This window comes from Elaeis guineensis, chromosome 5 (genome assembly GCF_000442705.2).
Source record: "Elaeis guineensis isolate ETL-2024a chromosome 5, EG11, whole genome shotgun sequence".
Lineage (NCBI taxonomy): Eukaryota > Viridiplantae > Streptophyta > Magnoliopsida > Arecales > Arecaceae > Elaeis > Elaeis guineensis.
This window is the reverse complement of record NC_025997.2, coordinates 17,281,666-17,309,180: the sequence shown is the minus strand read 5'-3', so window position 1 is coordinate 17,309,180 and position 27,515 is coordinate 17,281,666. Positions and strand designations below refer to the sequence as shown.

Sequence of the window (27,515 nt, the reverse complement as noted above, 5' to 3'; positions counted from 1 at the left end):
GAAATAATTTCCAAGCCTGCAAACATATTCACGGGAACCATTAACAAATTTTCCGTGAATGCAAGTCTAGAAACAGTTTCAACCCAGTCAACAAATAGGTGAATAAATAATGATTATCTTAATCTTCAATTGCTTGGCAGTTGCTAACCTTTGTAATCTTTATACAAATATGGGTCAAGATAAGCTGACCTTCACATCAAATATTTCAAATTACAACCATATTGAAGAAGCGCTACTTAAAAACATTGGCTTGCTATAGGATGGTGATGCTAAAATAGAATAAATTATATCCTACATTGCGTGCTTTACGTGGTTCTCCATACTATCAATCACATCCATCAATTTCTGTAGAGATACAGTGAGGTACGCACTTGATGAATGCGGTCTATAGAAAAAGGCATCTATGATGGCATGCATGGTCATTTGATAATACATGTATTGTCGTCGTGTTGAGTATAATTTATTCTGAGATAGTACTTAACAATGCTCCGTTATGATGGGCTAATTGAGAAGAATATACGACGAACAAGGTCTATGAGAATGAACGGCTGGATGGGCATGATGCATGTACGTGGTGCACGAGGGCACCGCTGTTGGCCAACAAATGTTTATGCGGACTCTCGCCGAGCTTCGTCGGGCGGTTAAGATGCCTCCCAAACAAAGCTAACCGCAGATCTAAAATCCCGCATAAATATTCATCTACAAATCATCATACACAATGTTTCCAAGCGGGGATTTCGCCCGATCCGCAGTCATTCTCCAGAATATCGGACCGCGCCCTAAGGATACAAGGGCCCCACCTGAGATTAGTATTACGTGGCGCCCATCCAACGGCTAATACTGGTCTCGGGACACGGTCCCGTGTGTACCTCACCTACTTCACCATGCCCGTTTACCGTTCCTCTCTTCCTTCGCCTTCGCCTCTCTTTGCCCCCCCCTTTTTCCGCCGGAGCGCCGACAGCGAGGACGCCGCATTCGACCGCAATCTAGTCGGAATCTACCCTCTATCCGCTGTTCTCATCGACTGGGTCCGTCCGCACGCTGCCACCGGCCCCTCGGCCCCCGCTTCTCTAAAGGTACGGGCTCGATCTCCAACTCTTTCTACTCTAATGGATCCCCAGGAAGCTCTCTTCTAAGAATAGGGTTTCCAGGAATGAAGTCTTTCTTTCCCTCTCTTTTTCTTGTCTGTCTTGAGATCTTGATCTGGGTTCCAAGCGGGTGTATTCGATCTCTCTGGAGCTTATATAATCGGATCGCGAGTTCTTGATGAGGGTCATTCGATCTTTTAGTGTTTACTTCGGTCTTTCTGCACGGATTTAGTTCGATCTATTCTTTGGCGAGTCCCTGAAAAAGAGAATCTTTAATATGAGACTTCTTCGAGTTTTCATTGAGACCAAGGAATACATCTCTCCCTGTTTTGAATGTTCGTTTCGATGATTTGGTCACTTGGTTTCTGCTGGGATTTTAGAAACTTCTGTTTATGTACCATCATATGTATTAATTAGATTTGCAATTCAGCATGGATCGTACACTGATTCATGAACTTAATTAGTCTAGGTGCGTGTTGTTGATTCTATATGGATATATTATGGCTTGGTTGGTTGTTTCTTAGATCTTGCTGGTGTTAAGCTGAAGATTTTTGGTCATGTCTTGCTGTAAGGGAATTTGTGATAGAAGGAATTCGGTATATGGATGCAGATATCTGCTGCAATATTCTTTGTTTAGGCTAGACTGGTCAGACATGAAATTTCAGCTTCCCTAATGTTGTAAGAAAACATCTGGGATTTTCTTGTTACCAATTGAACTTGTGATGTGGCATCTTTTTAATTTGCATTTATATACAAGTGTTGCTGCAGGAGTTTTGTGCATTTTGTTTGAATTGATGTCCTTTAGTTTCTTTCCACTTATTGTTCCTTTTTTGTTGTCACTTGTATGTTCCATGATTTGTATGTACGCAACTGTTGTCTTGATTTCAGGAGGACACTTTTTTGGCTATATATGGTTCCATTTTGGGGTTTTTGACATATAAGTAGATTTTATGTTTTAGTTTTTATGTTTTTGGTAATCTGTATATGGTGTATTCCCCTTTAACCAGTAGCTCTTGTTATGATGAACTGCTTCTTATATGCTTGTAAAGATTTTTATCTGGTTTGCTTGAGAGATTGTTTTAGTCTGAGGTTTAATTATGACGATCTTTTACTGTTCATAATTATGATATGATCTTTATTTTTCATTACAGGAATTTGAGCTTTAATTATAATTCACTGTACTTCTTTTTCCTGCTCATAGAACTTTTCCACCTTGTTTCTTTGTTAACCCTTGTACGCACCTGCTTTAAATGAGGCATTCATTAGTTTTTACTTTTGCTGGTCTTTATGTCTGCACCTCATTGTTTTTCCTTACAACTATGTTTACATGTTTATTTGGTTTGGGTTTTTTATATAAAATTTCATGCCCTCTTGTTGCACAATGTCCAAGAGTTGGACTTCTTTTAAATGAATTAATATGTGGTCTTCATCTTCACTATTTATGTGATGCGGCAATGCAGCTTGTACTTTGGAAAGTCATTTATTAGTTCTGACTTGTTCAGTTGCTTGTAATTAGTTCCTATCTAGCCATACGAGATCATGGAGAATGGGGAAATGGAAAGTGCAAATCAGGAAACACACTTACAAAGTGGGCGGCGATATACACCAGTTGTCACCCATGATCAAGCTGTGCTCCAGATGTCTTCCATAGAGCCTATACCTCCCCCACAGATCCCACTGAAGTAAGTTCTGTGCATCAAGGATGTTTGATTCACATACATTTGACGTACTTCTTTTAAATTATAAGGTTTCAATCTCCTGCCAAATTCTAATAGTAGTTTCTGTCTCATTGATTAAAGGTTGTTGTTAAAGCTTTTTCTCATCATATGGTCTGCGTTCTTTTTCATTGTAAACTACTTAAAACAGAAGTGATATATAATAAACATATTAGTATATCTGGCCAAATCAAATCACTATATGATGGAAGAGACTTCCTCTGCAGTTTGTTAATTTTTAAAAAACTCGCATTTCTTATAACATGACCTCATGAAAATTCATGCTACTGATCATTTCTGGAAAGATGCTTGTGTAACCAAGGTACCTTGCCAGTCCTTTCCAAAAGACTGGTATCGACCCTTTGACCTTCTAGTCTTTTACGTCAGTATCGAAAAATGTAATAAGTTGGACTCCCATATTAAAGTTTGTGAACTTGCAACTAAGGGATTCTCAATACCCATTGATGATTATGTAAATGGTGCTAATCCATTTGGTCCAGGGTCATCAATGTTATTTCCATCCCAGTGCAGTGTACATCTCTCTGTTGATGTAGATTGCTGAGGAATAATAGGCTTAGGGCTTCTTGGGTTTTATTATCTACTAGTCTTCCAAGAGCTTCCATGGTTTTGTTTTCTACTAGTCTTCCAATTATTTTTTAAAAAATTTCATGTAAACCCCTCAAGGCATGACTACATAAAATTTTGTCACATATAATCTTGAATTTATGTCAGTGGATTGTTCTGATTTTTGTCAGTTCTTTCTCCCATAGTACAATGTGACAAAGAATGCATTTTTAGAGCACTAAGGCTCCTTCACATATAGTGGTGTGCCTTGTTTAGTTGATCAAGGCAAAAGCAGGTCAACTGTTATTGATCACAGAAGGAGGGTTTAATTGTTTGGTCCACGAATGTTGTATTATTCATTAGAAGGTTTGTTACCAAAGCATGCAGATCTTAGATATATTATTTATCGAGGCAGCCCAAATTGTGCAGTGACTTTATGGTCTGCTTTTGTCTTCCTTAAATTGGCCAAACATGGTTTTTCCTCTATGGTAAACGCATCTAGAATATAGGTGAATAGTCAGGGACGTAGGTGCAAATAGCATGGTTCTCATCATCAAGACTAGGATCATTTATATTATCTGTACTTGCAAATAGATCTATTTCTATTTGTTCCACTTGACCAATTCATCCTCGTTCTTTAGAAAGGTCTGCTTAGTGTCGTTGCCCATTACAAGTGCAGCACCATTCACTGATTGTCCAAGAAGGAAGGAAAAATGAGATCTGTTCAACATAATGTTCAGAATCAACATAAGCAAAAGAAAGTTACCTATTTGCTTCATACAACAAATATGTATTATGTGAAGGCATAAGAAACAAGTTTATTTAACTTGCTTTTAGTGATACAAGAAAGGCTTAAGCATATTTTTGGGCTAGCATATACTGACTGTACCAATAAACTCATGGATAATGCTTTTACTTTTAGTCTTTGTCCAATGTTCCATTGAACAATTGAAATCCACTATCTACTTATTTGTGTAAGAGAAAATAATATTATTGAAGATTGGTTTTATAGTGGAAAAAAATGATATCTAATCCAATGGAAAATCACTTATATGTTTTAAGAGAAACAATTTATTCCAATGCTAGGATGTCAATTATTTTGATTTGTAGTTTTTTGTGATTGGGCCTTTGTGCAATCGTAAGGTTGGTCCATCATGCTCAGGTGTCATGGATTTGAAATATATGAACAATCTATCTGCATGCGAGGTTAAGGCTACGTATATTTGACCCCTTCTAGATCGCATAGTGGCAAGAGCCTGATGCACTAGGATCCCCTTGCAATTTTTTTGATTTGTTTAGACTTTGGACACTTTGAATGCTTTATTTTTTTTTCTAATGCATATATGGAGCAATATTAAGCAGAAGCCAGCAATCTTTTGCTGTGAAATTTAAATAGGTTGAGGGTATTGCCGAAATCAAAGACCTAACAATGTCTTTTATGGAACCTCTAAATCTTAGGTTTCTTGACATGTGAGGCACGTGGACATATAACATCCTCGGCACTCCAACTTACTAAATCATGATGTTGTCACCTTCACATGTCTACTTTTGGCACTTCCCTACCAAAGCTGTCAAGTCCAATGTTACATTTAACAAACATGTTATGCCTTTTATAACATTACATAATGGTCCACCTAGTTCCTTATTATATTATTTAGACACAAATGCACATATTATTACACAATGGATCAAGATTTGCCATACTGTACTGAATGGTACGGGGCATATCATTCCATATCAGTTTGGTATCGGTATGTGGTACACCAAATCGGCCTCGTACCAATGCAGTAATAGATTGGCACCACTATGGGGCCCGATACTGAGATGATGAACCTTGCAATGGATAACTTATATATGTCCCATCTTTCTTAGAATGATTACATGTTAGATCCTTCTGGACATTTGTCCTATTGGTGCTTGTCTCAAATGGCCAAACAACACTGCTTGATGAGGGTCCTTTCACCATCATATATTGTAGCAATATAATCTCCTTCTTTAATCTCATAAGAATAGAGTCCTCTCACCAGTATATATTTTGCAATATATTTCAGAAAAACAATTTAGCACTATAAAATAAGTACCATCAAGTATGGCTTTATTGCTCTCTCTGATCATCGCATTATAATTGCCACTCTGTTCTGTAATAACCAGCATGCCATCTGAATGACAGATTATCTTGTTCTCAGGAGTAGATGATGCATATTGGAGTTGATTGTCACTTTGTTAGGTCTTTAAACTTGCATCTTTGTTGCGTGCTCCTAGCTGATATGCTAAACAGCTTATGGCCTTCTGCATTAAGACACATGCTACCATGCACTCTCTATATGCTACATGAATGCTGTGCTTTTGACATTTCACATGTTTAGGAGGTGGTTTGTTGGAGATCTTGTTTTCATATGGATTGTATTGTAACTTTTTTCCTGTCTATCATGCATGAGAGGGGCTATGACCAATTGTGAGCATAAATTTGGGCATTTTTTTCATTTAGAATGAATTAATTGCACTATTTTAACATTTAAACAATTTCTTTTCTTGTTGGAGTACGTAAGAGCCACAAAACAGCAATTCTATCAATATATTTTGGCTTGTCCTTTTTCCCCCCAATATGCATGTTAGTTAAGATTCGGTTTATTTTATTTTGATATACTTACCAGTATGTAATCTAGGGCGTACATTTGCTTGTTATTAGTAAGATTCAAATTACTCATAGGAGTCACTTAAATTTCTAGTCTGTATTGCTATTGTCATTGTTCTAGTCTGTATTGCTATTATTACCCCTATATGATACTATTTTGTGTTTTTTCTTTTCTTTTGGTAGGAAACTCAATTTGCGCTCTCTGGAAAACATGGACCCTGGTACAAGAGGGGAGTCTTCTGATAGTCATGGTGTGTCCGATGGATCTCAAAACGAATCAAAACTCGAGCTGTTTGGTTTTGATTCTCTTGTCAATATTTTGGGACTTAAAAGGTACTAGGCATTTACTCTATATTATGCTTTTTTTTTTTTTCTTTTCTGTTAGATTTCTGAAGTGTGATAGTTTATTTTTTTATCTGTTGGTAAAGCATGCAATCTATGTCCTCCTCCTCATAATTATGACATATATCTTTGTTGGTTTAGTTGTAAGCATTGGTGTTTATGTCAATGTTTTAATCAGTTAAGTCATTACAGTATGACAGGGGAGCAGATTCCAGCACCTTCTAGTCCTAGAGATGGTGAGGATGTGGCGATTACTCTTGGACGACCCAAGGTAAGTTCACTCCATCATGCTGTTATGACTACTAAATTTGTATTTCCTCTAATTAAATACAGATAACAAGGTTGCATGTCACACATGTGTCCACCTTATTAGGAAAAGGAAATAGAAATGTTTCTGTTATTTATATTATTGAATGGCAGGAGGTCTCCACGAACCCACCGCTGAGTCTGTTAACATGATGGAGATCTGATTTGGCTAGGGGAGCTTTTTTGTGGTTTTTGTTGAATGGCTGTCCAGCGTGCACTGGGCTTTGAAGTCTTCTCATTTAAAACCAACATGTGCTGGACTATTGTTTAATGCTGTGTTTTCTTAAATATTGCCCCCAAAAATAGATAAACTATGCCTATCTCTGTTTTTCTTAAATACCATGCTCAAAAAATAGGTAAAATGTGTGCATCCAATCGGACTCTTTCAATATTCCTTCCATATACATCACACATGCTGGACACTCGCAATAATAAGTGAATTTGATCTACGAAATATGGTGGTCAAACATCCTACTTACATAATGTGTTGAGACATGAATGTGGTGCCTACTTTGTTCTGTATGTGTACAAACACACACACTCTTTGTATGCAGATAGTAGCAATTGCAAGGTGTATATTAATGTACTTCTATATATTTGGTCTCATCTCTGTTTGACCAAAATGGATAATGGTTATCATCAAGGTTCACAATTTTGGTACCAGATCCAAATACCAATACCATGTTGATGTAGTGTTGGTAGTTGGTACGCTCAGTGTGGGGGTTAGTTCGGTGTATTGAGACTCAGTTTGCTTCTAGTATATGGTATGCCTGGTGTGAGGCGTTACACACCGGTATGGTGAACCTAAGTTGCAATAGTTGCATCTAATTGGCCATGTCCAACCCTCTTTGTTTGACCATATTTTTATCTCAGTTCTAGAAACCTTTGTCATTCTTTTAAATGTTAGCAACCTCAAACTAGAATCACCAGGAACTTTCTGCAGGCAGGCTTATAGTGTATACCACAAGCATAGAACCAAATAAACCATTGCCATACACTATGCATGTCTTCTTTTATGTGTATATATACATGTGGCTTTTTCAAGCAATGTTCTTATGTAAATGTTTTTTTTGTACACATCCTTGTTTCTTATTCACAATATAAATAATAAATTATTTTCTTGAGTAAATAAGCTTTGATTTGTCTTGCAGCAAACTGGTCCGAAACTAGGAACTATGATGGGCGTATTTGTGCCATGCCTGCAAAACATCTTGGGAATCATCTACTATATCCGCTTTTCTTGGTATAGAAATTTATAGTGCCTTTTCGAATTGTCCATATCAACACAGATTTATTCTTTAAACAACTAATAGGAGAAATAAAATTTATGCCTGTTTATTTCCAGTCTATTTTCGAAGATCTACTATGGTGGAAATGTTAGCAATATACATCTTAGTAGGTTTTTAATGATCTTTTGATCTTAACTCGGTAACCTATACTTTTAACTGAGAATACATGAAGGAGATTGTAAACATGCAATTTCATATTGCTTGATGGTCTACTGGGTGTAATCTTTCCAGAACCAGGAGTGGGTGCAGGAGCAGGTAATGGTGTGTTTTCGGGAAGCCAACATTTTAAAACTTTTTAAATTAAGCACTTAGGAACCAGTGTGACTTTGAGTTTCTGAGGAACTTTCTTGGTAGGTTTCTTACCCTAGGTAGAAGGTCTAATTTCTTTAGTTAGAGAGTTGGCTTGGAGATCTTTTGGCATGGGACTGTACACAATTTTTACCATCTTATTCCCAGCATGGAAATGGTATTTGTTGCCTCAGAAATTGCTGTCATGCAGTGATGGAGAAAATATATCTCGATATGAAATTCCAGGAGTACTGGATGGCTTCAGTAGTTACAAAATCAGTCTAGTACTTTCATGTGCTAGTAAGGCCTCTGAAGAATAGGATATGAGGCTTTCAGGTCTGCTATTTGGTTATAGCATGTGATCATTATTTACATACTATAAGGTTCCAATAACACTGTTATGTTTGATTGATCCTCATAAAACAACTTAGTGTGTCTCAGCATACAAAAATCAATATGCATGACGTTGAAGTGGCTTATGATTAAAGAGAAATATCCAATATGTCAATTTGATACGAGGCATATTTGTAGAGAGGTGGTTAATGCAGAAGTGGTGGTCAAACTATATTTGCAATTTATACAAAGAACAACAGGAGAACAAAGTGCTCAAAAGTACTTCTTGTTTTGTTACTTAAAGAAGCTGCATGGACTTTGCCATTCTTCTTCTGAAAGCACAACCAAGAGCAACAATTTTAAGCCTAATTGTAAACTTGCTTGAACAAAAATTCATGAAGAATGCATGATCCACATGACATTTTTATTATTCCACATTGTGCAATACTTGCATCCTAGACCTCTTTATCTCATAATTTATCAATATATTAACATTATCTGCGCATACATCTTAGGTCTTATGCATTGGCTGTTTGATAATGCGACTAAACAAGAGAGTGCATCTTCAGCACTGGCTATATACTGTTCCAAATTCACCCTCTTGAGTATTGGAGCTGTTCTCCATAGTCATCTCAAGTCTTGATCATTTCTTCGACATCCCTCCCTGCTTCTCTCCTTTTCAATTTCCTTTACTATTGTTGTGTTAAATTATATGCTTGTTTTATAGCATGCAAAAGATTTCCCTCCATTGCATCTTTTTTCTATATGGGCTTATATGGAATACCTTCTAGAACATTCTTAATCATGTCGTTTGTGCTGTTTAATTACATAAACCTATTCTATTATGGTTATGTCTTTATAATGTTATATTGTTGAGATACTATGGATATTATGTTTATTTCGTCTTGCCTTGTTTTGTAATGCATGAACTAGCACTGACCAACTTGCTTTGTAGGATCGTGGGTATGGCAGGTATAGGCGATTCGCTTTTGCTCGTTTTACTTTGTGGTCTTTGCACATTTTTAACCGGAATATCATTAAGTGCAATTGCAACTAATGGGGCCATGAAGGTGCGCACTACTGCCTTTATTGTTATGTAAATAGAATTCCTGAATAGACAGAAAAGGACTTGTTGGTAGTTGGTAGTTTCGAAGTTTATAGGATTGCTAGGGCAATAGGCATGACTTATGATTCATAGCTTACTAATTGGGAGACAGATGAATATTGTGTTCCTAATTATGCAATATGTGTGATTAAATTTAACTGTTTTTGTACATAAAAATACCAAAGTAGGTTGATTCCATGGTCTTGGTTTGGTAGGGTGCCTACGTTACTGGGGTAATGCGGTCAAATCCCAACTTACCCATCACAGAAACAAATAATAGAGTCCACTATGTCCATATAATTCTGGACATTTTGGCTACTGCACGGTTGATCATTGGCATCTGAATCCTTATAATGTTAGCCTGCCTCAAGTAACACGTACATCAAATCATAAAATGCAAAGATCAGCTGGAAATATGCATGCCAAATAATCATTGGACCAGGTATTAAGAACTTTGTGATACGTCAAAAGGGTGTTGAGAGTTGGATTGGAGAAACATCTTAATAGTCGTTGGATTATGCTGTCATGTTGAGATGTCTCCCAAAAAATGCTCATTGGTGGACTAAAATATATCCTTGCATGTTTACAATTTCCTTGATTTCTTAATAAATTATATTGCTTATAAACCAGTATATCAATAGAAATGTTGGATGACCAGTTTTTCATATTATCTGGACTATGATCTTCCAGGGTGGTGGACCATATTATCTTATCGGTAGAGCCCTTGGTCCTGAAGTTGGAGTTAGTATTGGATTGTGCTTTTTCCTTGGGAATGCTGTAGCTGGAGCTCTGTAAGTTTGCATTGCATTGATTTTGATTCCTGATGGGATACGTTTGCTATGTGTGGTAAAATTTTTAATATTCTATTTGCATGTTTCATATCTTCGGTCAAGATATCTGAAGCTTATAGTTTTCTCTTTTGTGGACTTTATATCCATAGGCAAAATATCCTTTAGAGTTAAACCAATTAATGCTCTGTTTTCTTTTGGAGGTGGCCCCGTAGGGGGTGGGGCTTGGGGGCTGGGGGAGTGCGCTGTGGCTTATAGAAGACATATGGATCTTTTTGTGTGAAACTGTTTGTTCCATTCTATGTGGTTGTTTTAGAAAGAATTAACCATTGAAAAGTTTAGGTGCGACAGGGAAGTGGTTCAACATAACAACTTTATTAGGTATTGGTGCCTTTTCAGGGAGAAGCTGCATTACCTTACGTTTCTATTTGCTGGGTAATTTTATTATAGTGATAAGTTCTTAAAATGCAGTTTATTGAAATTCTGATACTTAAATCAGCTTAACTAAGCCTTAATCCTGAAGTTGGAGTCGGCTATATGTGAAAATTTTGGTAAGTAGTGAAAAATATCAAGGTTCGTGGACTCGGTACCGCAACCTGTGCTGGTTGCCGGTTGGTATGGTACCGTACTGTAACACCCCGTACCGTCAATAAAAAAAAAATCAAAAAAAAATCCATCCAATGGCCAAAAAAAAAAAAGGAAAGAAAACCACACCGTACCGGTGTCATATCGCCCGGTATCGGATGGTTTGGGCCTGTACCGAATCGATCGGTTCGATCCGGTTCAGGACATTTTTCGAAAAACCGGCCTGAACTGAACCGATTTTCTGCCGGTATGGTATGGTACAAGGTGCATCAGCCGGTTCGGACCGATACAGAATACCATATAATATATCCTTGCGAATGAGGTTAACATTGCGAGTTTTGCATTCAATAGTCTTGGAAGTTGGGAGTCATATGTGTCAGCAAAATGGTAGTTCTATATGTCATAATAGTGCTTGTGTTAGCAATTTTTAATTAATAGTGGATGGACCATTGTTGATTTGTTGAAAGAGATAATTTAGCCGAAGCAACAGATGGTAGTCCAAGTCCGCATGAAGCCATCTCTAGATACTTTCTTCTTCTTGAAAGAAGGGAAAGAGAAACATCTAGACACTTCATCAAGCATTTTGCACATATTCTTATCAAGGAGAAATGATTGATAAAGTACATGACATTCTAGCCGGACTCCTTGGATAACCATATGAATTGCCATGTTACCATCTTGTAACCATACTGTGGCTTATAGAAGACATATGGATCTTTTTGTGTGAAACTGTATGTGGTTGTTTTAGAAAGAATTGACCATTGAAAAGTTTAGGTGCAACAGGGAAGTGGGTTCAACATAACAACTTTATCAGGTATTGGTGCCTTTTCAGGGAGAAGCTGCATTACCTTATGTTTCTATTTGCTGGGTAATTTTATCATAGTGATAAGTTCTTAAAATGCAGTATATGAAAATTCTGATACTTAAATCAGCTCAACTCAGCCTTAATCCCGAAGTTGTTGGAGTTGGCTATATGTGGAAATTTTGGTAAGGAGTGAAAAATATCCTTGCGAATGAGGTTAACATGCTGAGTTTTGCATTCAATAATCTTGGAAGTTGGGAGTCATATATGTGTCAGCAAAGTGGTAGTTCTATATGTCATAATAGCGCTTGTGTTAGCAATTTTTAATTGATAGTGGATGGACCATTGTTGATTTGTTGAAAGAGATAATTTAGCCGAAGCAACAGGTGGTAGTCTAAGTCCGCATGAAGCCATCTATAGATACTTTCTTCTTCTTGAAAGAAGGGAAAGAGAAACGTCTAGAGTCTGGACACTTCATCAAGCAATAGTTTTGCACATATTCATATCAAGAAGAAATGATTGATAAAGTACATGACATTCTAGCCGGACTTCTTGGATAACCATATGAATTGCCATGTTACCATCTTGTAAGATCCAACTATTGTTGCTCTATTTGTCTTCAGAATTCATTCTCTTTTGGGGCTACACCTCTATTTATGCAAGCATTTTTCTACTTATCTCACTACTTCTATCTTAGTTTAAAAGCATTAGGTAATGTGTAAATCTAAAGGAAGAGTGGCAATTTATAGGGGACTTTCTAATAAATTGAGTAACCTTTTGTGAAAAAATTAGGTACTTTTGCTTGACTTATATATATATGTGTGTGTGTGTGTGTGTGTATAAAGAGAGAGAGAAACAAAGAGAAAGATATAAGTAATGCTAATATACTCTCGAGAGGATAGATGAGATGGTCCTTGTGCCTTCTAAATCAATGATAGGCAATCCAAATTCAAGTGATCTGGTTTAATAGCATGAGAGGCAGAGAGAAAGATATGAATAATGCTAATATACTTTTGAGAGGATAGATGTGATGGTCCTCACGCCTTCTAAATCAATGACAGGTGATGCAAATTCAAGTGATCTGGTTTTAATAACATGGTACTAAAAAAAAAAAAACAAAAAAAAAAAACCTAGAAATCAAAATTCCTGTGTTCTGGTGGTCTCTAACCTAATCATTGTGTCAAAGTGGATTGTTTGGTAGCATGATGAAATTATGTTTTACTATGATTTAATCATTAAAACCTAGTGAATTTAAATTTATCTGTGTCTTAAGATGTGTAGGTTATGATCGATAAAGTGGATTTTCAATTTCTGTGCCCTATCGTGTATTTTACCACGTAGTGCAATTGATGTGGTTCATTTTTGTACTGATATGATGCATAGGTTAGAGACCATCAAGGTACATGAATTTTGGTTTTTAGGCATTCTCTAGTGTAGATCATGTTCAACGGTTAGAACCAATGTTTGTTGTACCACTCCATCTCATTCGTATAGGGCGTACTGTACCATGCTGGTATGCCATACCGCCCCATACCAACACTATTATACGGTACCAAATAACATATCGACACTATAATAGGATTTTACTGGTTCGGAGTCTAGTACCAAGATAGCGAACCTTCATTAGAACCTTGAGTTTGGATGGCCTATCATTGATTTGAAGCCATGATGACCATCTCAATATCCTCTTGAGAGTATATTAGCATTACCATACATACATGCATATGCGATTTGAAGTAAAGAACTGTTTATCATGTTATTTGAGAATTCATAATATCAACTTGAAGAAAAATAAATTCTAGATATTTGTAATTACTTTAATTCTATGATCTTTTCAACATCGATGATTCTTCATCACTCCTTTTTTTTCCTGCTAATTGCAGTACTAACAGGAGTTGTTAGTCTTTGTGTGCACTATCTTATCTTTCATAAGACATCTTATGTGGTGGGGCTGTTATATGTGCTCAGCATCATTAGCATAATGCTGTTTGCCATTAGCTTAGAAGCTAGACGGTTAGGATGGTCTATCAGGTTTTGCTAATTCATAGTCCTTGTTAACTACATGCATGTTCAAGGCGATGAATGTACAATTTTTTTTAGATGTGACAATTATTCATCTTATTTTCTTGATTATGTTCTGTATTGCAAGGATATCGGAATTTCTCTAAATTGGAGGAGATCGATTTCTTTGATAAGCCATATATCTGTCACTCTATTTTAACACATTGAAACACAGCATGGTAGGTAAAATTTCAAGTTGACCATTATATACGTAAATTATTAGTTTGATCATCTGGGTCACGGCAGGAGTCTTCCAATGATGTGACACCATCAAAATTAGTTCCTTGGGAATGTCTATAGCAGCAGTCTTGTTTTAAGTCTTTCCATGATTATCTGGATGTTAAATGTTGTCATGGTATAGATTCTGAAGGGGACACTTTCTGTTAGATTATTGAGTACCAAGTTGTTAAGATGATGCCATCATGCAAAGTGTGTGGTGATGAGAGTTTTAGTCCACATCAATGTCTAGAGATGATAGTTCTGATATGAATATTTTGGAAAAGCACAACATATTATTTAAAAGTTAACAGATATCTATTTTTGATCATGATCAATGAACATTGAGTTTATGCCTTTTCTAGTCCATTATTTGACCATTAATATTTCAGGTATGTCTTGGGAGCTGTTGAAACCTTCTTAGATGCTATACCTGCTGCTGGATTTTTCAAAGGTAAACATAGGATAGTTGCAGTGAGGTCTTCCATTTACAGATGGTGCATTGTGAAGTTATGATTAGCTCTTTGAAGTCCTCTGTGTAGTTGCTTCTATTTGGTAATGCTAAACATATAATTTTTTATTTTCTTCCTTATTTTTGTTTGTATTTGTTAGAAAAAATTCAACAAAATTGAGTAGCTTAACCAATCACCTGAATTTTCTGTTCTCTGGTATTTTTTTGGACTATAATTGCATTTCATTTTTTACAAGTTGAATCGATATAGTTCTGATGTGGTGCTTGAAGAAATGGGCTGGAGGAAGCAAGAATGAAGCATGCAATATGTTCCACCTATGGCAATAGCCCATATTTATATGTCCATGTTGTGATTGTTGTCTATATACATTATTACAAGCATAATTGTACACTCACTCTGGTGGTACGTGTAGCACCAAACCTATTTACCTTGACGAACTTGTTAGCCAAGGCATGGCATGTGACTTCAAGCATTTGTTCAGAAATGATGTATTTACTTCTTTATTTTTGAAGATATTATGGTCCCTGAGGAAGAAAAATGTGAATAATAGACCAAAAGTTCATTTTTGTTAATTTTATCAAAATAGAGATGAACTTGAAGCAGCTGGGTGATGAGTGAGGAGTGCTCAAGTGATAGTGCCCTAACGACAATGAAGGTTGCGAAGAACTGCATCATGATAAACATATTATTGTACATAATAAAATGGCTGTCACATGAATTCACAGCTCAGATGATTAAAAATGAATAGCCAATGCTTCCAACAAGCTAATGATATCTGCTGGGATTCTAAGCAGAGGCTCACCATTATAGGCCTAGAGTCTCCACACAAAGCTTAATGGGTGTAGCGTTAGTCTAAGCATTTGTTAGCTGATAGTTGGACTTGATGTCAATGATACATTTCTGATGAGAAAGGAGGTAACCCTGAGAATAATTGATCTTGATCTCCAAGAGGATCCTTTACAAATTGAATGAGTCTTTTCCCCAGCAATAATTATGTTGTCATAAAGAGGTAGAGGAGAGTGGTCACACATAGCATGCTTAATTGCTTATGCTTGCTCTGTGTAAGACCAATTGCAATGATAGCATGATTGAGTTTTGCAAACCAAGCTAGAGAACCATATTGGAGACCATAGATAGCTCTACATGCTAAGGAAGCAAAAGGCTAACATTGAGAAGCAATTACACTTTTTTGTAGGAGTCTGTGAAGGAAATACATTCTTCATATGTAAACCATTTTGCTTATTATATTGACTTATTAGTATAAAGCAGTTATTAGTGATTCAAATTTGAAAAGAAAAAGGATGGTTAAAGTAGCTGATCTTAGATGGCTAGTTTCATGTTTTAATAGCCTTATATATGTTATCTGCTAGCACATGCTAAATGTATAATCTATATCACAAATTTAAGTTTCTTGGCCGGGACATGCATGATATGTGAAACTTTATTTCTTTCCTACAAGATATAGATGATTCTCAGAGGTAGCAGAATGAGATTAGACATCTGTGTGTGTTGGAAATGCACAGCACATAAACCAACTTTAGCCTCCTGCTGCTGAGGAAACCTAGCAACTCCCTATAAGTTAATCGCTCAAAATGGCTGCGAATGGTTGCAGGAGTACATTCTTTATCATGGGACTGCGATAAGGTTTGGTATGACCATATGCCTACCTGGTTTAATACTTTATGGGGGTAAAACAGCTAGCACACAAGGGAGAGATAATGAATGGAATAACTATAATGGAATGACTGGTTTGAATTTTAGGTTTTCCATAATGGACTTTTTAGAATGGTTTTGGTGTGGTGGGTGGGACTTCTGTTTTCTTTGTTCAACCATGTACAAGCTCTGTGGGTACACATATTGATTTATGACTTTCTTCTTGTACAGATCATTTTCCTTTAAATTCAGTGATCGTTATTATATCTTTTCTACTTGGATACTTACGAGATTGCTACAGAATTTGATTCAAAAGATGCCCATGAAGAGAACAGGTTATTTTCCAATTTGTTATCTTTGTTGAGGATGAGATTTTGAAGTGTTTGATAGGTATTGTTTGGTCCTGATGCTAGTGTTGCTAGCAAGGGGCTGAAACGATGTTTGGTCTAGTTTCTCGGAACTTTATTATTCTAACATGTGAAATTCTAGCAAGGTAGCCTTTCATTTGGTCTTTTTGGTAGGCTGGGGCATTTGAAACAACATCACATTCATTATACCTGCACATGGAGAACATATGGACTCTTTCACTAGCAGAAGTACCTACATATTCATTTCTATGAGGAATTATTACTATTACTATTTCATATGAATGAAAAGTAACTAACAATCAAGTAACGAAGCTGTCCTTCCAGACTTCTTTAAGTTGGCTATAATTACAAAGTCTATGATCCATAGAAATAGATGCACTGGTTCATGTAGCTCTGTCTTGTTGTCTAGTCTCAGTGCCATGTTTTCTTTTCATTGCTACATGTCTTCGGAGAGATGAATCTTTTGGATTTGTATTGTGCAACCAAAAGTTAATTATTTGAATGTTTTTGATCTTTATGAGTTATGACTGCATATTTTCTTAACAGATGATATTTAGATCTTAGTTGTTAAATTCTTCTCTTTTATTGCAATTGAACTTATTGTCTAATCTTTGTTATTAGAATTTATTTTTTTTATTGAAATCCAAAATTTTTCAGTTTGGTTTCACTTTATTCACAGTCATTTGTTACTGGAGTCTGGAGATATGTTACCACTGTCATCATCTTCTTTTTTGAGCCTTTCCTTTATGGTCCATTTCTTATTGTATCACACTGCAGCCTTGTTATTCAATTGTAAATCTTGCAAAATGTATGCCTTTTATAGGATTGGTGTTTGTCTTTATGATTTGTAAATATTGCTTCTTAAACTAGTTCTCCTTTGTCTGTTTCTGTCCTATTAAATGATCCAAATTTGGTTTAATTATAACATCTTGTGGTTTTTGTAATGCAGAGAGTGTAACAATAGTTCCTAATATTACATCAGTAAATGGTACAACTGGCACTCCAACAACAGTATCCACTCCAAGCTTACATGACCTCCAACTTTATGGGATTATTGTGACCATACTTTTATGTTTTATTGTGTTTGGTGGTGTGAAGATAATCAATAAGGTGGCACCTGCTTTCTTAATACCTGTCCTATTTTCAATCTTCTGCATATTCATTGGAATCTTTGTAGCTCCAAGGAGTAATGCTTCAAGTGAGTTTTTCCCTCCAGATTCCCTATGTGCATGTTAGGTTTCCTTCTGCAGATTTCAAATGCTTTCCTGATCTCATTTTATGTAATCAGCTGCTTCTGATTATTGTTCTATGCCATTTTTGATGCAGGTGGCATCACAGGATTAAGTGCAAAAACATTCAAAGACAATTGGAGTTCAGATTACCAACGGACCACCAATGCTGGAGTACCTGACCAGAATGGATCTACTTTTTGGGATTTTAAGTAAGCCTTCTGTTGTTTTTAAGTGGTATTGTTTGTAATGTCATAGTTATGACCTGTGCTGCATGCGAAACCCCAAACTTTCATGTCCTTGTATGTCGATTCATCTTTTTATATCTGCACTTTGCCTTTTCTGCAAAGGTTACATTAGGACTCAAAACCTTTGTTTTAAGCATTTAAATTTTGTTCTTTCTTTTGATGCTATTTTATGGAAAGGAATTAGGGTTTGGGAACTGTAATTAGGATCAAAATTAAAATCAATATCGGACAAGAAGCAGGGTGTTTATGACTATGCTTAGCTCAAGGATTGTCATTACAGGTCTCACTTTGGTCTAAATTGAGTTTTACAAGCTCTAGCTCTTGGTTGGTTCAAGTTAAATTTTTTTTTTTTTCTGAAAGTCAATTAGCCCCATCTGAAAATCTGATTGGAACTGTATAATACATTATATCATTATAAATTACTTAAAATCTTTAATTAAAAGGACAATCAGAAGTTGCTGTGCTTTTTAAAAGTGCAGTGTGTATACCATACGTGTACATCCGACCACCTTCTATACGCATTGCCACTGATGTATTAAGTAGGGGCCTACTTGTAAGTGTTAATCCAGAGCTAGAGTATGCACTTTTAGGGCATATTCAATGATGTCTGTGACCATATTGTGTCACTTTAAAAAACTCGGCCATCCAGCTTTGAGCTTGAAGCAACTTAGTTTTAGGTTTTGGCTTTAGCAATGTGTTCGAGAAAGGATATGTCCAATTAGCATTAATCAGCATTAATCAGTCAAGTCTTGAACCAAGTACAGGCTTCCTGTGTCTAGTTTGGCCTAAGCCGTGATAGGGGTGGACTGGATGGATGAACTCAATCCTAGTTCATCAGCAATCCTGAATAGAATTGAAATAGACTTGTTCCAAGGCATGGAAGGATATACTTAAAGGTGAAATTGGATATTGGACTACAATCACATTCAAAGAATGAGATTGCAATACTAAATTGGGTTGGAATGTAGATCTCTTTTTCTGTGTTTATTGGTTTTTGGAGTCAAAATCAAGGTGAGAATGAAGGTTAAAACAGCTATTGATTTAAAGTCTGACATACATAACAAACATATTAATGAAGTCAGCATTCAACTATATTGAGATAAATATTCATGTAAAAAATTGATGTTAAGATTGGAGTAAACTTAGAATTGATCCAATACTCATAACTAGAATGGAAAAGATAAAATTGTCTTTGATGATATTATCAAATTTGAATGCCAAGTGTTAGAAGATAATATTCCCAATGTGAGGGGAATTAATGTATCCACTGATAGTTGTAATAATTCTAACTATTTTATGATCTTAATATTGCGATGATGGAAATCCATTCTTATCTGAAAAGAAGATGTTTGCGCCACTGCCCAAACAAGTTAGATGGATATAAATAGTTGAAAATATTGAATGGAGATATTATATTTAATGAAAATTGTATTCCTTTTATAGATGACCTAATAAACCACCTGTAAAACTTTTAATATTCTAAAATTTTGTTCTTATTATAAAAATTGATTGAAACGTAAAAAAAGTATGTTCATCATTGCTTGTGTTGTGTTTTAATAAAAAAAGAAAAACACAGTTCAATTTCCTTCAAATTAAATTCAATTATGACTTAACTGGAGTTTTTTGTTCAGTGTGCGTCGATATTAACAACAACATAATATTATAAGACATGGATGGAACTAAATTGCCTTCTGAGTTCTGACAGTTTTACTTTTCAGTGCTTTGGTAGGTCTCTTTTTTCCAGCCGTAACAGGAATTATGGCAGGTTCAAATAGGTCTGCATCATTGAAAGATACACAGCGATCTATACCCATTGGAACATTGTCTGCGACTCTCACAACCTCATTTTTATATCTCATATCAGTGCTACTATTTGGAGCTTTAGCTACCAGAGAAGAGCTCTTGACAAACAGGTATCTGCATCTTCCATACAAGCGTTCGTCTTCTAAGTTCTCATTTTTGAAAATGCTGTCTTTTGTGAGGAAAAAAAAAAGCTGTCTTTTTAGTTCAGTGGTTTAATGTACTTGGATAACTCAGTTTGCAAATTCGACAACTCTAGCTCATCTATTCCCATCATGCAACTGTTCGATTATTTCTTAACTTGCCAACCAGATGTTCTACATCCAGGAAGTCAATAAAGGCAATAAAATTAAAAATGTTTTATTAAGTTCTTAGTATGTCATTGGCCAGGCAGGAGCTATGTGGCCATTGTACATCCATGACCTGCAAAATTAATTGTCTTGGCCTGATTGTGTGTATGGTTGGTTTGTGCAATCACAGACTGTACAAGCTAGTTGGATTGCCGACATATATGAGTCCATAATAATATCAGAATTTTCATAGTTGGGGTTACCCTGCTCTACGTAAAGCCTAAACATGAATTTTGGGAAGAGATAGTGAGCTTTTCTCCAAGCATTATTTGGATGCTTGGAATGGTGCCAAGTTTAAATGTTCCCAATTGCTGGACATGGCAGCATCCTAAAATCAAGGCATTGGGACTGATGCAGACGCACACAGACATAATGTTACAATGCTTTTGAGAATATTTGGCCTAAAGACTTCCCAATGAAAACAGTGAAAATGAAACTCTCACTATGATCATCATCTAAATTGGCTAAAAGCCAATAACTACCTATTTTGGAGGTCTATTACCTATGCATCAACTTGGCACAAAATGAACACTAGAAATATAGATGATGAGCTGAACCTTACCGCAGACAATGTTTTTAAAAAATTCTAAGTTTTTCAAACCATTGATTCTAAAACATGTGCGAACCAAAGTTCAACTGATATGGATGGTTCCAGATGACAGGTCAAATTGAAGCATTGTATTATTCTGTTGAAATCGTCCATGCTGTATCCATTGGATGTACAGGTAAAAGACCATAAAAATACATGATTTTTTGCTCCTAGCTAGTTTATGTAAATCATGATCAGCAGTGTGGATTTTCATTTCATGAGAGCTATTGCTGGTTCTCATTAAAATTCTTTTGGACCAAATACTCTGAAAATCATTCTAACCTCTCTCTCTCTCTCACACACACACACACACACACACGCACACATTAAATTCCCAAGCCATGAAATATTAACCATGAAAGAAAAGGCTTATAGATCAAGCTACTTAGATAATTCCAGCCATATCATGTCATGTTTTGGCATCCAAAAGTGCCAACATCTCTAAAAACCTAAAAGGTAGAGTATCTAAGTATTATAGTTTTCTCCACGTCAAGTCTGAAATCTTTCTTGTTATGGTGATTTCTTGCTTGAGGTGTTACTTGTCTAAGAAATACTGGTAGGAAGAACTCATCTTGATGGTTGGAAGTCATTATTACCTGCTTTGTAACTTGAAGAGAACTGGAGTAAATTTATCTGTAATAAGTTATCTATTTTTATTTATCATGATTCACTGGTGGCTACATTCTTTGAATGCAAATTGAAGAACTTATCAGTGGTTGTTTCTTAGTACCTGTATCGTATTGTTTTTGGGATGTAGCAGTATATAATGATACAAAAGTAACTCTTGCCAAAATCCATGGTTTCAAAAAATCCTATATGCCTTCCATAGGATTGCTGCCTAGCTCTAGAATAAGTGGTTTGCACACTCCAATCTTGCACCTGTATGCCAAATTATTGTCCTTAGATTCTTTTTGTAGAATTTTAATCCAGGCTATTGGGTAGGAAAATTTCAGATACTCATAAAGTGAGTTATGCATGGATGCTTTGTTCTTTCAAACTCATGACAATCAGAATCATTATTCAGGCTCCTCACTGCTGAAGTTGCTTGGCCTGTTCCAGCAATCATTTATGTCGGGATCATTCTTTCTACTTTAGGAGCAGCACTTCAGAGTTTGACAGGGGCTCCACGGTTGCTTGCAGCAATAGCAAATGATGACATTCTTCCTGTTCTTAAATATTTTAGGGTCACAGAAGGTGGTGAGCCTCATTTGGCAACTTTGTTTACAGCCTTCATCTGTATAGGATGTGTTGTGATCGGGAATCTGGATCTAATTACACCAACTGTCACTATGTTTTTCCTTCTATGTTATGCCGGTGTGAATTTATCTTGTTTCCTTCTGGACCTTCTTGATGCTCCTAGCTGGCGTCCTCGATGGAAGTTTCACCACTGGAGTCTCTCACTTATTGGTGCTCTGCTTTGTATTGGTATGCTGCCGAAATTCTTGTTTTTATTTTCTTAACATTGTAAGTCTTTTCAGGACTTCTTTTTGGAATGTAAATTGAATACATTCAGAAATGCCTATATTCTAAGCTATGAGATATAATTCTTAACCGACATTCTACTTTCAAATTCAGTTTTATTTAAAATTTGCATGCTTTTTTTTTCTTGGTTCGGTATAAATTGAAGTGAGATTCATATGTTGAGTTATTATGCTATCCTGTTTTTTGGTTTGGGTACCATATCTTTGAACTTTTGCATCACTTGATTGTCATCAATAACAAAAAGCTGTTATCTTTAGATTGTTTTTGGAGACTTCCAAATTATCGGTCAAACTTACTTTATGATGAAAACTCATGTTTGTTGCAGTGATCATGTTTTTAATCTCCTGGTTTTTCACCGTGGTGTCTCTGGCTCTTGCCAGCCTGATATATTACTATGTCAGCTTAAAAGGAAAGGCTGGAGATTGGGGAGATGGGTTCAAGAGTGCATATTTCCAATTGGCCCTGCGAAGCCTTAGATCTTTAGGAGGTATGTACATTCAACATTATGCATGAGAATATAAATTACAACTGGCTCTGCAACCATGAAAGACCAAAATGCATAGTGTCATTCTTATACTATCATAACATCTTTAATTGTATGCGATGAATATACAGATAGAGATAAAGAAGAAATTATACTAATGAGCTTAAAATTTATGACATGACATTGCAGCATAGAAGGTTCATTAGGTCTATTCTGACTATCTTGTCAAATGCATGGTTGCTCAGCTGTATGATGCAAAATTGTGGGTATTCTAGTTCAAGAGAAATCTCTAGTGACATAGAATCTTTTGGGTTAAGGAAAGCAGAAGTGTGAAGTTGCGTGTATGTGAACATGATAGTGCTATTTACAAGTTGGATGCATGATAGGCATTTGTAGGGTATTTGTAGATTCTATGTGTTTGGATGCCCGTTTTAGCATATGAGGAAGCATCAGTAGCCTAAGTTTACTGGAAACATCAAGAATTGTTGAGAAAAGATAGGATCAGAAAATGGGAAACTCAAGGAGAACAAAGCCTTGGGATTCGTAGAACTTGTAAATTACCATGACATACTTTTTAAGCAAGTAGAGGAAACCTTGGAAGCCATCCCCTAGCTTCCTATGCTTATGTGAAGTGGGGACATGCAGATTCAGGATATCGACATGGCGTGATACAGATGTGTTGCTGTCAAACCTTGAAAAAGTTGGATGTGATATGGCTAGGATATGTCAATTAGATACGCATATGACACATGTTACATGTATGTAAAAAAGCATCCATAAAGTATGGTTGGTTAATGAAATAGCATAGTCCTTTCATTAGACAATAGCATCGACTTTTACAAGCTTATCGTTTAGTCATCAAATCTATAGACCCCAGTCCACACTCTATGTTTTAATATTAAGATTATAGACTACAAATAACACTAGAAGTGGGGGGATCAAATGCCAAATTGAAACAAGGAGGTGGCACAAGTGGAACCGAACAAACACTCTTCACCCACTGGGAATCCATCAATGATATACGAGCAAAAGATAAACAAGGAGAACTCCAATGCCAAAGGCTAAATTTTCATTCAAATTATCAAATTCATGCTATGCATGCATTTACTACTATATATATACTCATACAGACACAAAATGACATTACATATCCTAATACATTACTTCCAACTTTTTATAGGACAAATAAAATAAAAATGTCTATCTACCATAAAAGATATGATGCCATGAACTGTATGTAATAAAGCCTAGACACTTCAAAAGACATCCACATTTATGAACACAATTAAAGCTTATAACCACTAATAATTAATAACTTGTAAATATTTGATGAGATTGATTTATTGACTAAAGTATAGGCTCTATTCTGAAATGGCTAATTCAAAAATGGGCTAACCCAACATAGTTGGTTTACCACTCCTACATCAACAAAATTATCTATCCACTATTAAAAGGTTAACACTAAAAAAAAAAAAAAAGAAAAGAAAGCAAAGACTCACCCGTATATTAGGTGATATTACATGTCCTTGGGAAATATCTGGAGTTTTTTTTTTTTAAAGAAATATCTGGAGTATTTTTTTTTATTTTTAAGTTTTAAACATAGGATACTTTACACAAGTATTGGACATTTATTTTAGGAGTATCATACACATCCAATACAAACACGGTATATGATTTGAATTTTGAAGCATATGTACTTCCTAGAATGCTTCATGTAAGGGATTGGCTACTGCTCACCAAAAATTTAATCGGCAAAATTAAAGAAAAACAGGGGCCTGATGGACCTGTATTTCGACCGCCTGAAGGGCAGACCCCTCTATCTCTTCCTCTCTTTCCTTCTCTCTCTCCCCCTCCTGCGTCAGATTTCGTTTCGAATGCCGGAACCATCTTGATCCGCCACAGTATGGCTCGGAACGTCCTAAATCGGATGGTTCTGGATGATTTTGCATTCCTTGCCGGCAATTCATCCATCTTTGTCCTGTCTGTGGCAGTTTGGACATTCCAAGCACTGTTTAAGACACCCAAAGCAGGTGAACAGAAAATCGATATGTATCAATGGCCCCCAGTTATTATGATGCTACTTCAAAATGCTATTTCTTAGATGACCAGCATCAAACTACTATTGATATGTGTCTGGATTGTAGCATGGATGCATAATACAAACTGACGCTATTATTCTCTATAGTCTTCAAATTCAACTTCTATTTTTTGTAATGCCTTCTCTTTCCTCTTGTAGCAAACCAAGTACATCCTAAAAATTGGTATCCAATTCCCCTCATCTTGTGCCGGCCATGGGGAAAGCTGCCAGAGAATGTACCTTGTCATCCAAAGCTTGCTGACTTTGCCAATTGCATGAAGAAGAAAGGCCGTGGTATGTCAATATTTGTCTCAACCATTGATGGTGACTATCATGAATTGGCTGAGGATGCCAAGACAGCCTGCCATCAGCTGAGCGCTTACATTGATTACAAGCACTGTGAGGGTGTTGGTGAGATCATTGTGGCGCCTAATATGTCTGATGGTTTTCGTGGTATTGTTCAGACTATGGGTCTGGGGAACCTCAAGCCTAATATTGTTGTCATGCGATATCCGGAGATCTGGCGTCGTGAGAACCTCACCCAGATTCCATCCACATTTGTCAGCATTATCAATGACTGCATCATCGCCAACAAGGCAGTTGTGATTGTCAAGGGACTTGATGAATGGCCAGGTGAGTACCAAAAACAGTATGGAACTATTGACCTGTATTGGATAGTGAGGGATGGGGGCCTGATGCTGCTTCTGTCCCAACTGCTGCTGACAAAAGAGAGTTTTGAGAGTTGTAAGATACAAGTCTTCTGCATTGCTGAAGAAGACATGGAAGCTGAAGAACTGAAGGCTGATGTGAGAAAGTTCCTGTATGATCTCCGGATGCAGGCTGAGGTAATTGTGGTAACAATGAAGTCATGGGAGGCACATGTCGAGAGTGGGGCTCAGCAGGATGACTCTTTGGAGGCGTTCACTAGTGCACAGCGGCGGATTGCTGCATATCTTGCAGAGATGAAGGAAACAGCAAGGAGAGAAGGGAATCCACTAATGGCAGATGGGAAGCCAGTAGTGGTGAACGAGCAACAGGTGGATAAGTTTCTCTACACGACGCTCAAGTTAAATTCAACTATACTAAGATACTCACGGATGGCTGCTGTGGTATTTGTAAGCCTCCCGCCTCCACCTTTGAACCATCCGGCATACTTCTACATGGAGTATATGGATCTGCTGGTTGAAAATGTGCCCAGGATGTTAATAGTTAGGGGATACAGAAGAGATGTTGTCACACTTTTTACATGACCAGTGGAGATTCTTGGTCTCACATGTTCATGAGATAGCAGAAGTGGAATATTTTATTGGAAAGAATATATAGCAATTTATAAATGATCAGTTAAGGAGCGTGGCTAAATGAAAGGTTCAAAAAGTTGCATTAGCTTATTTTTATGCTTAGAAAGAATGAGTGGATGGATCAGGCAGTATGTTACTGAGATCAGGAGGGTCTACATGCAGGCAATTCGGAAGATCAGATGCACCTACTTCAAACTTGGCATGTATATTATTATACCGTACTTAGTTTTAAGGCAGATAGCATAAATTGGATTCATTCTTTTTCGCCCAATTAGTTGGGATTGTTTTCATAGTTCTGTTTTGTTGTCACAAAAGGGGCGTGGGTAAACGGATCAGGAGGAGCTTGCCCAGGATGGTAGAGTTTTGTAACAACCGCATCTGGATGTAATTTTTAGTGTTGGGTTTCACTCATCCTTGCTCTTTTATTTTTTTCATGCAAGTTCATCACTCGCAATGGGGGCTGCACACCACACATAGATACTCGCAACAAGGTACAATTTGTTATGAGTCAATGGACTTCTTTTAGGGAGGAAAACAAATGTCACATCGTTGGACATCGAAGGTCATTGGATTCTGCAAGGAATTTCAGCTTTTGGAATCAACTTTGTACAGCGAATCTTTCTTCATTTCCCTGGCAGTACTCAAAATCCATGGTGCTTGATAACATGGTTGCTTTGCCAATGCAACTCCTTAGCCCCTCTTCCTTGACAGCAGAAAAAGTTAATACCTCGTCCATCATTAGCTAGCACCTACTCACGGCTCAGCAACCGACAAGAACGTAAAAGCCCCAAGAAACTAGAGGTACAAAATGCAGGAAAACAAGGAAAGGCAAAAAAACATGGAGATTGAAACCTTGAACCATGCAAACGCCATCAAAACTGTCTTCTTCCATAAAATTATACTTTTGAAAAAAGGAAAATAATATTAAAAGAAAAAGAAAGTTACGATCTGACCCCTTCGACTTTGTCCCAGTTTCATGCCGACCCATTGGAGTTCAAAAAAATTTTGTAGTCCCTGATGTCACGCTTGGATTGTAATGTGACTGATTAGGGTGGAACTAGGTTCGGATTTGTCTGGTTTTGAGTTGGATTTTGGATTGTGACCAAAATAATTCAAGCTGGATTTGAAATTAATTAGAGGATTCATTTGTCTTTCGGATCAGGCTCAGGTATAACTTTAGCTTGGCTCGATCCGGACTTGAGTCCAAAATCTAGCTCGATCAAAAGTCCGAAGTCCGTCTAATATTGCAAGCACAAGATGCAATTGGACTGCGTCAAATCTCATAGTGAATAACACGCCATGTTACCCTGTATTTCATCAATTCTCAATTGCGCACTATCCACCGTG

At 36.6% G+C, this 27,515-nt stretch overlaps 1 protein-coding gene across 3 annotated transcripts; it reads left to right on the top strand.

The window, feature by feature from the left end:
- Positions 1 to 932: 932 nt before the first annotated feature.
- LOC105045050 (cation-chloride cotransporter 1) lies at positions 933 to 26,579 on the top strand. 3 transcript variants are annotated; one of them, XM_010923209.4, is made up of 14 exons: positions 933 to 1,076; positions 2,605 to 2,770; positions 6,186 to 6,335; positions 6,537 to 6,615; positions 7,802 to 7,893; positions 9,516 to 9,630; positions 10,356 to 10,456; positions 14,510 to 14,571; positions 17,561 to 17,809; positions 17,938 to 18,052; positions 19,807 to 20,001; positions 21,852 to 22,252; positions 22,635 to 22,796; positions 25,030 to 26,579. In XM_010923209.4, exons 2-14 carry the CDS (start codon positions 2,628 to 2,630, stop codon positions 26,118 to 26,120), a joined length of 2,955 nt encoding a protein of 984 aa, XP_010921511.1. In that variant the 5' UTR covers positions 933 to 1,076; positions 2,605 to 2,627; the 3' UTR covers positions 26,121 to 26,579. The 3 variants fall into 3 exon arrangements, with proteins under 3 accessions (XP_010921511.1, XP_010921512.1, XP_073113778.1); XM_073257677.1 differs by having other exon boundaries at positions 940 to 1,076; positions 2,616 to 2,770; positions 25,030 to 26,215; XM_010923210.4 differs by lacking the exon at positions 22,635 to 22,796 and having other exon boundaries at positions 25,030 to 26,215.
- The last annotated feature ends 936 nt before the right edge of the window (positions 26,580 to 27,515 follow it).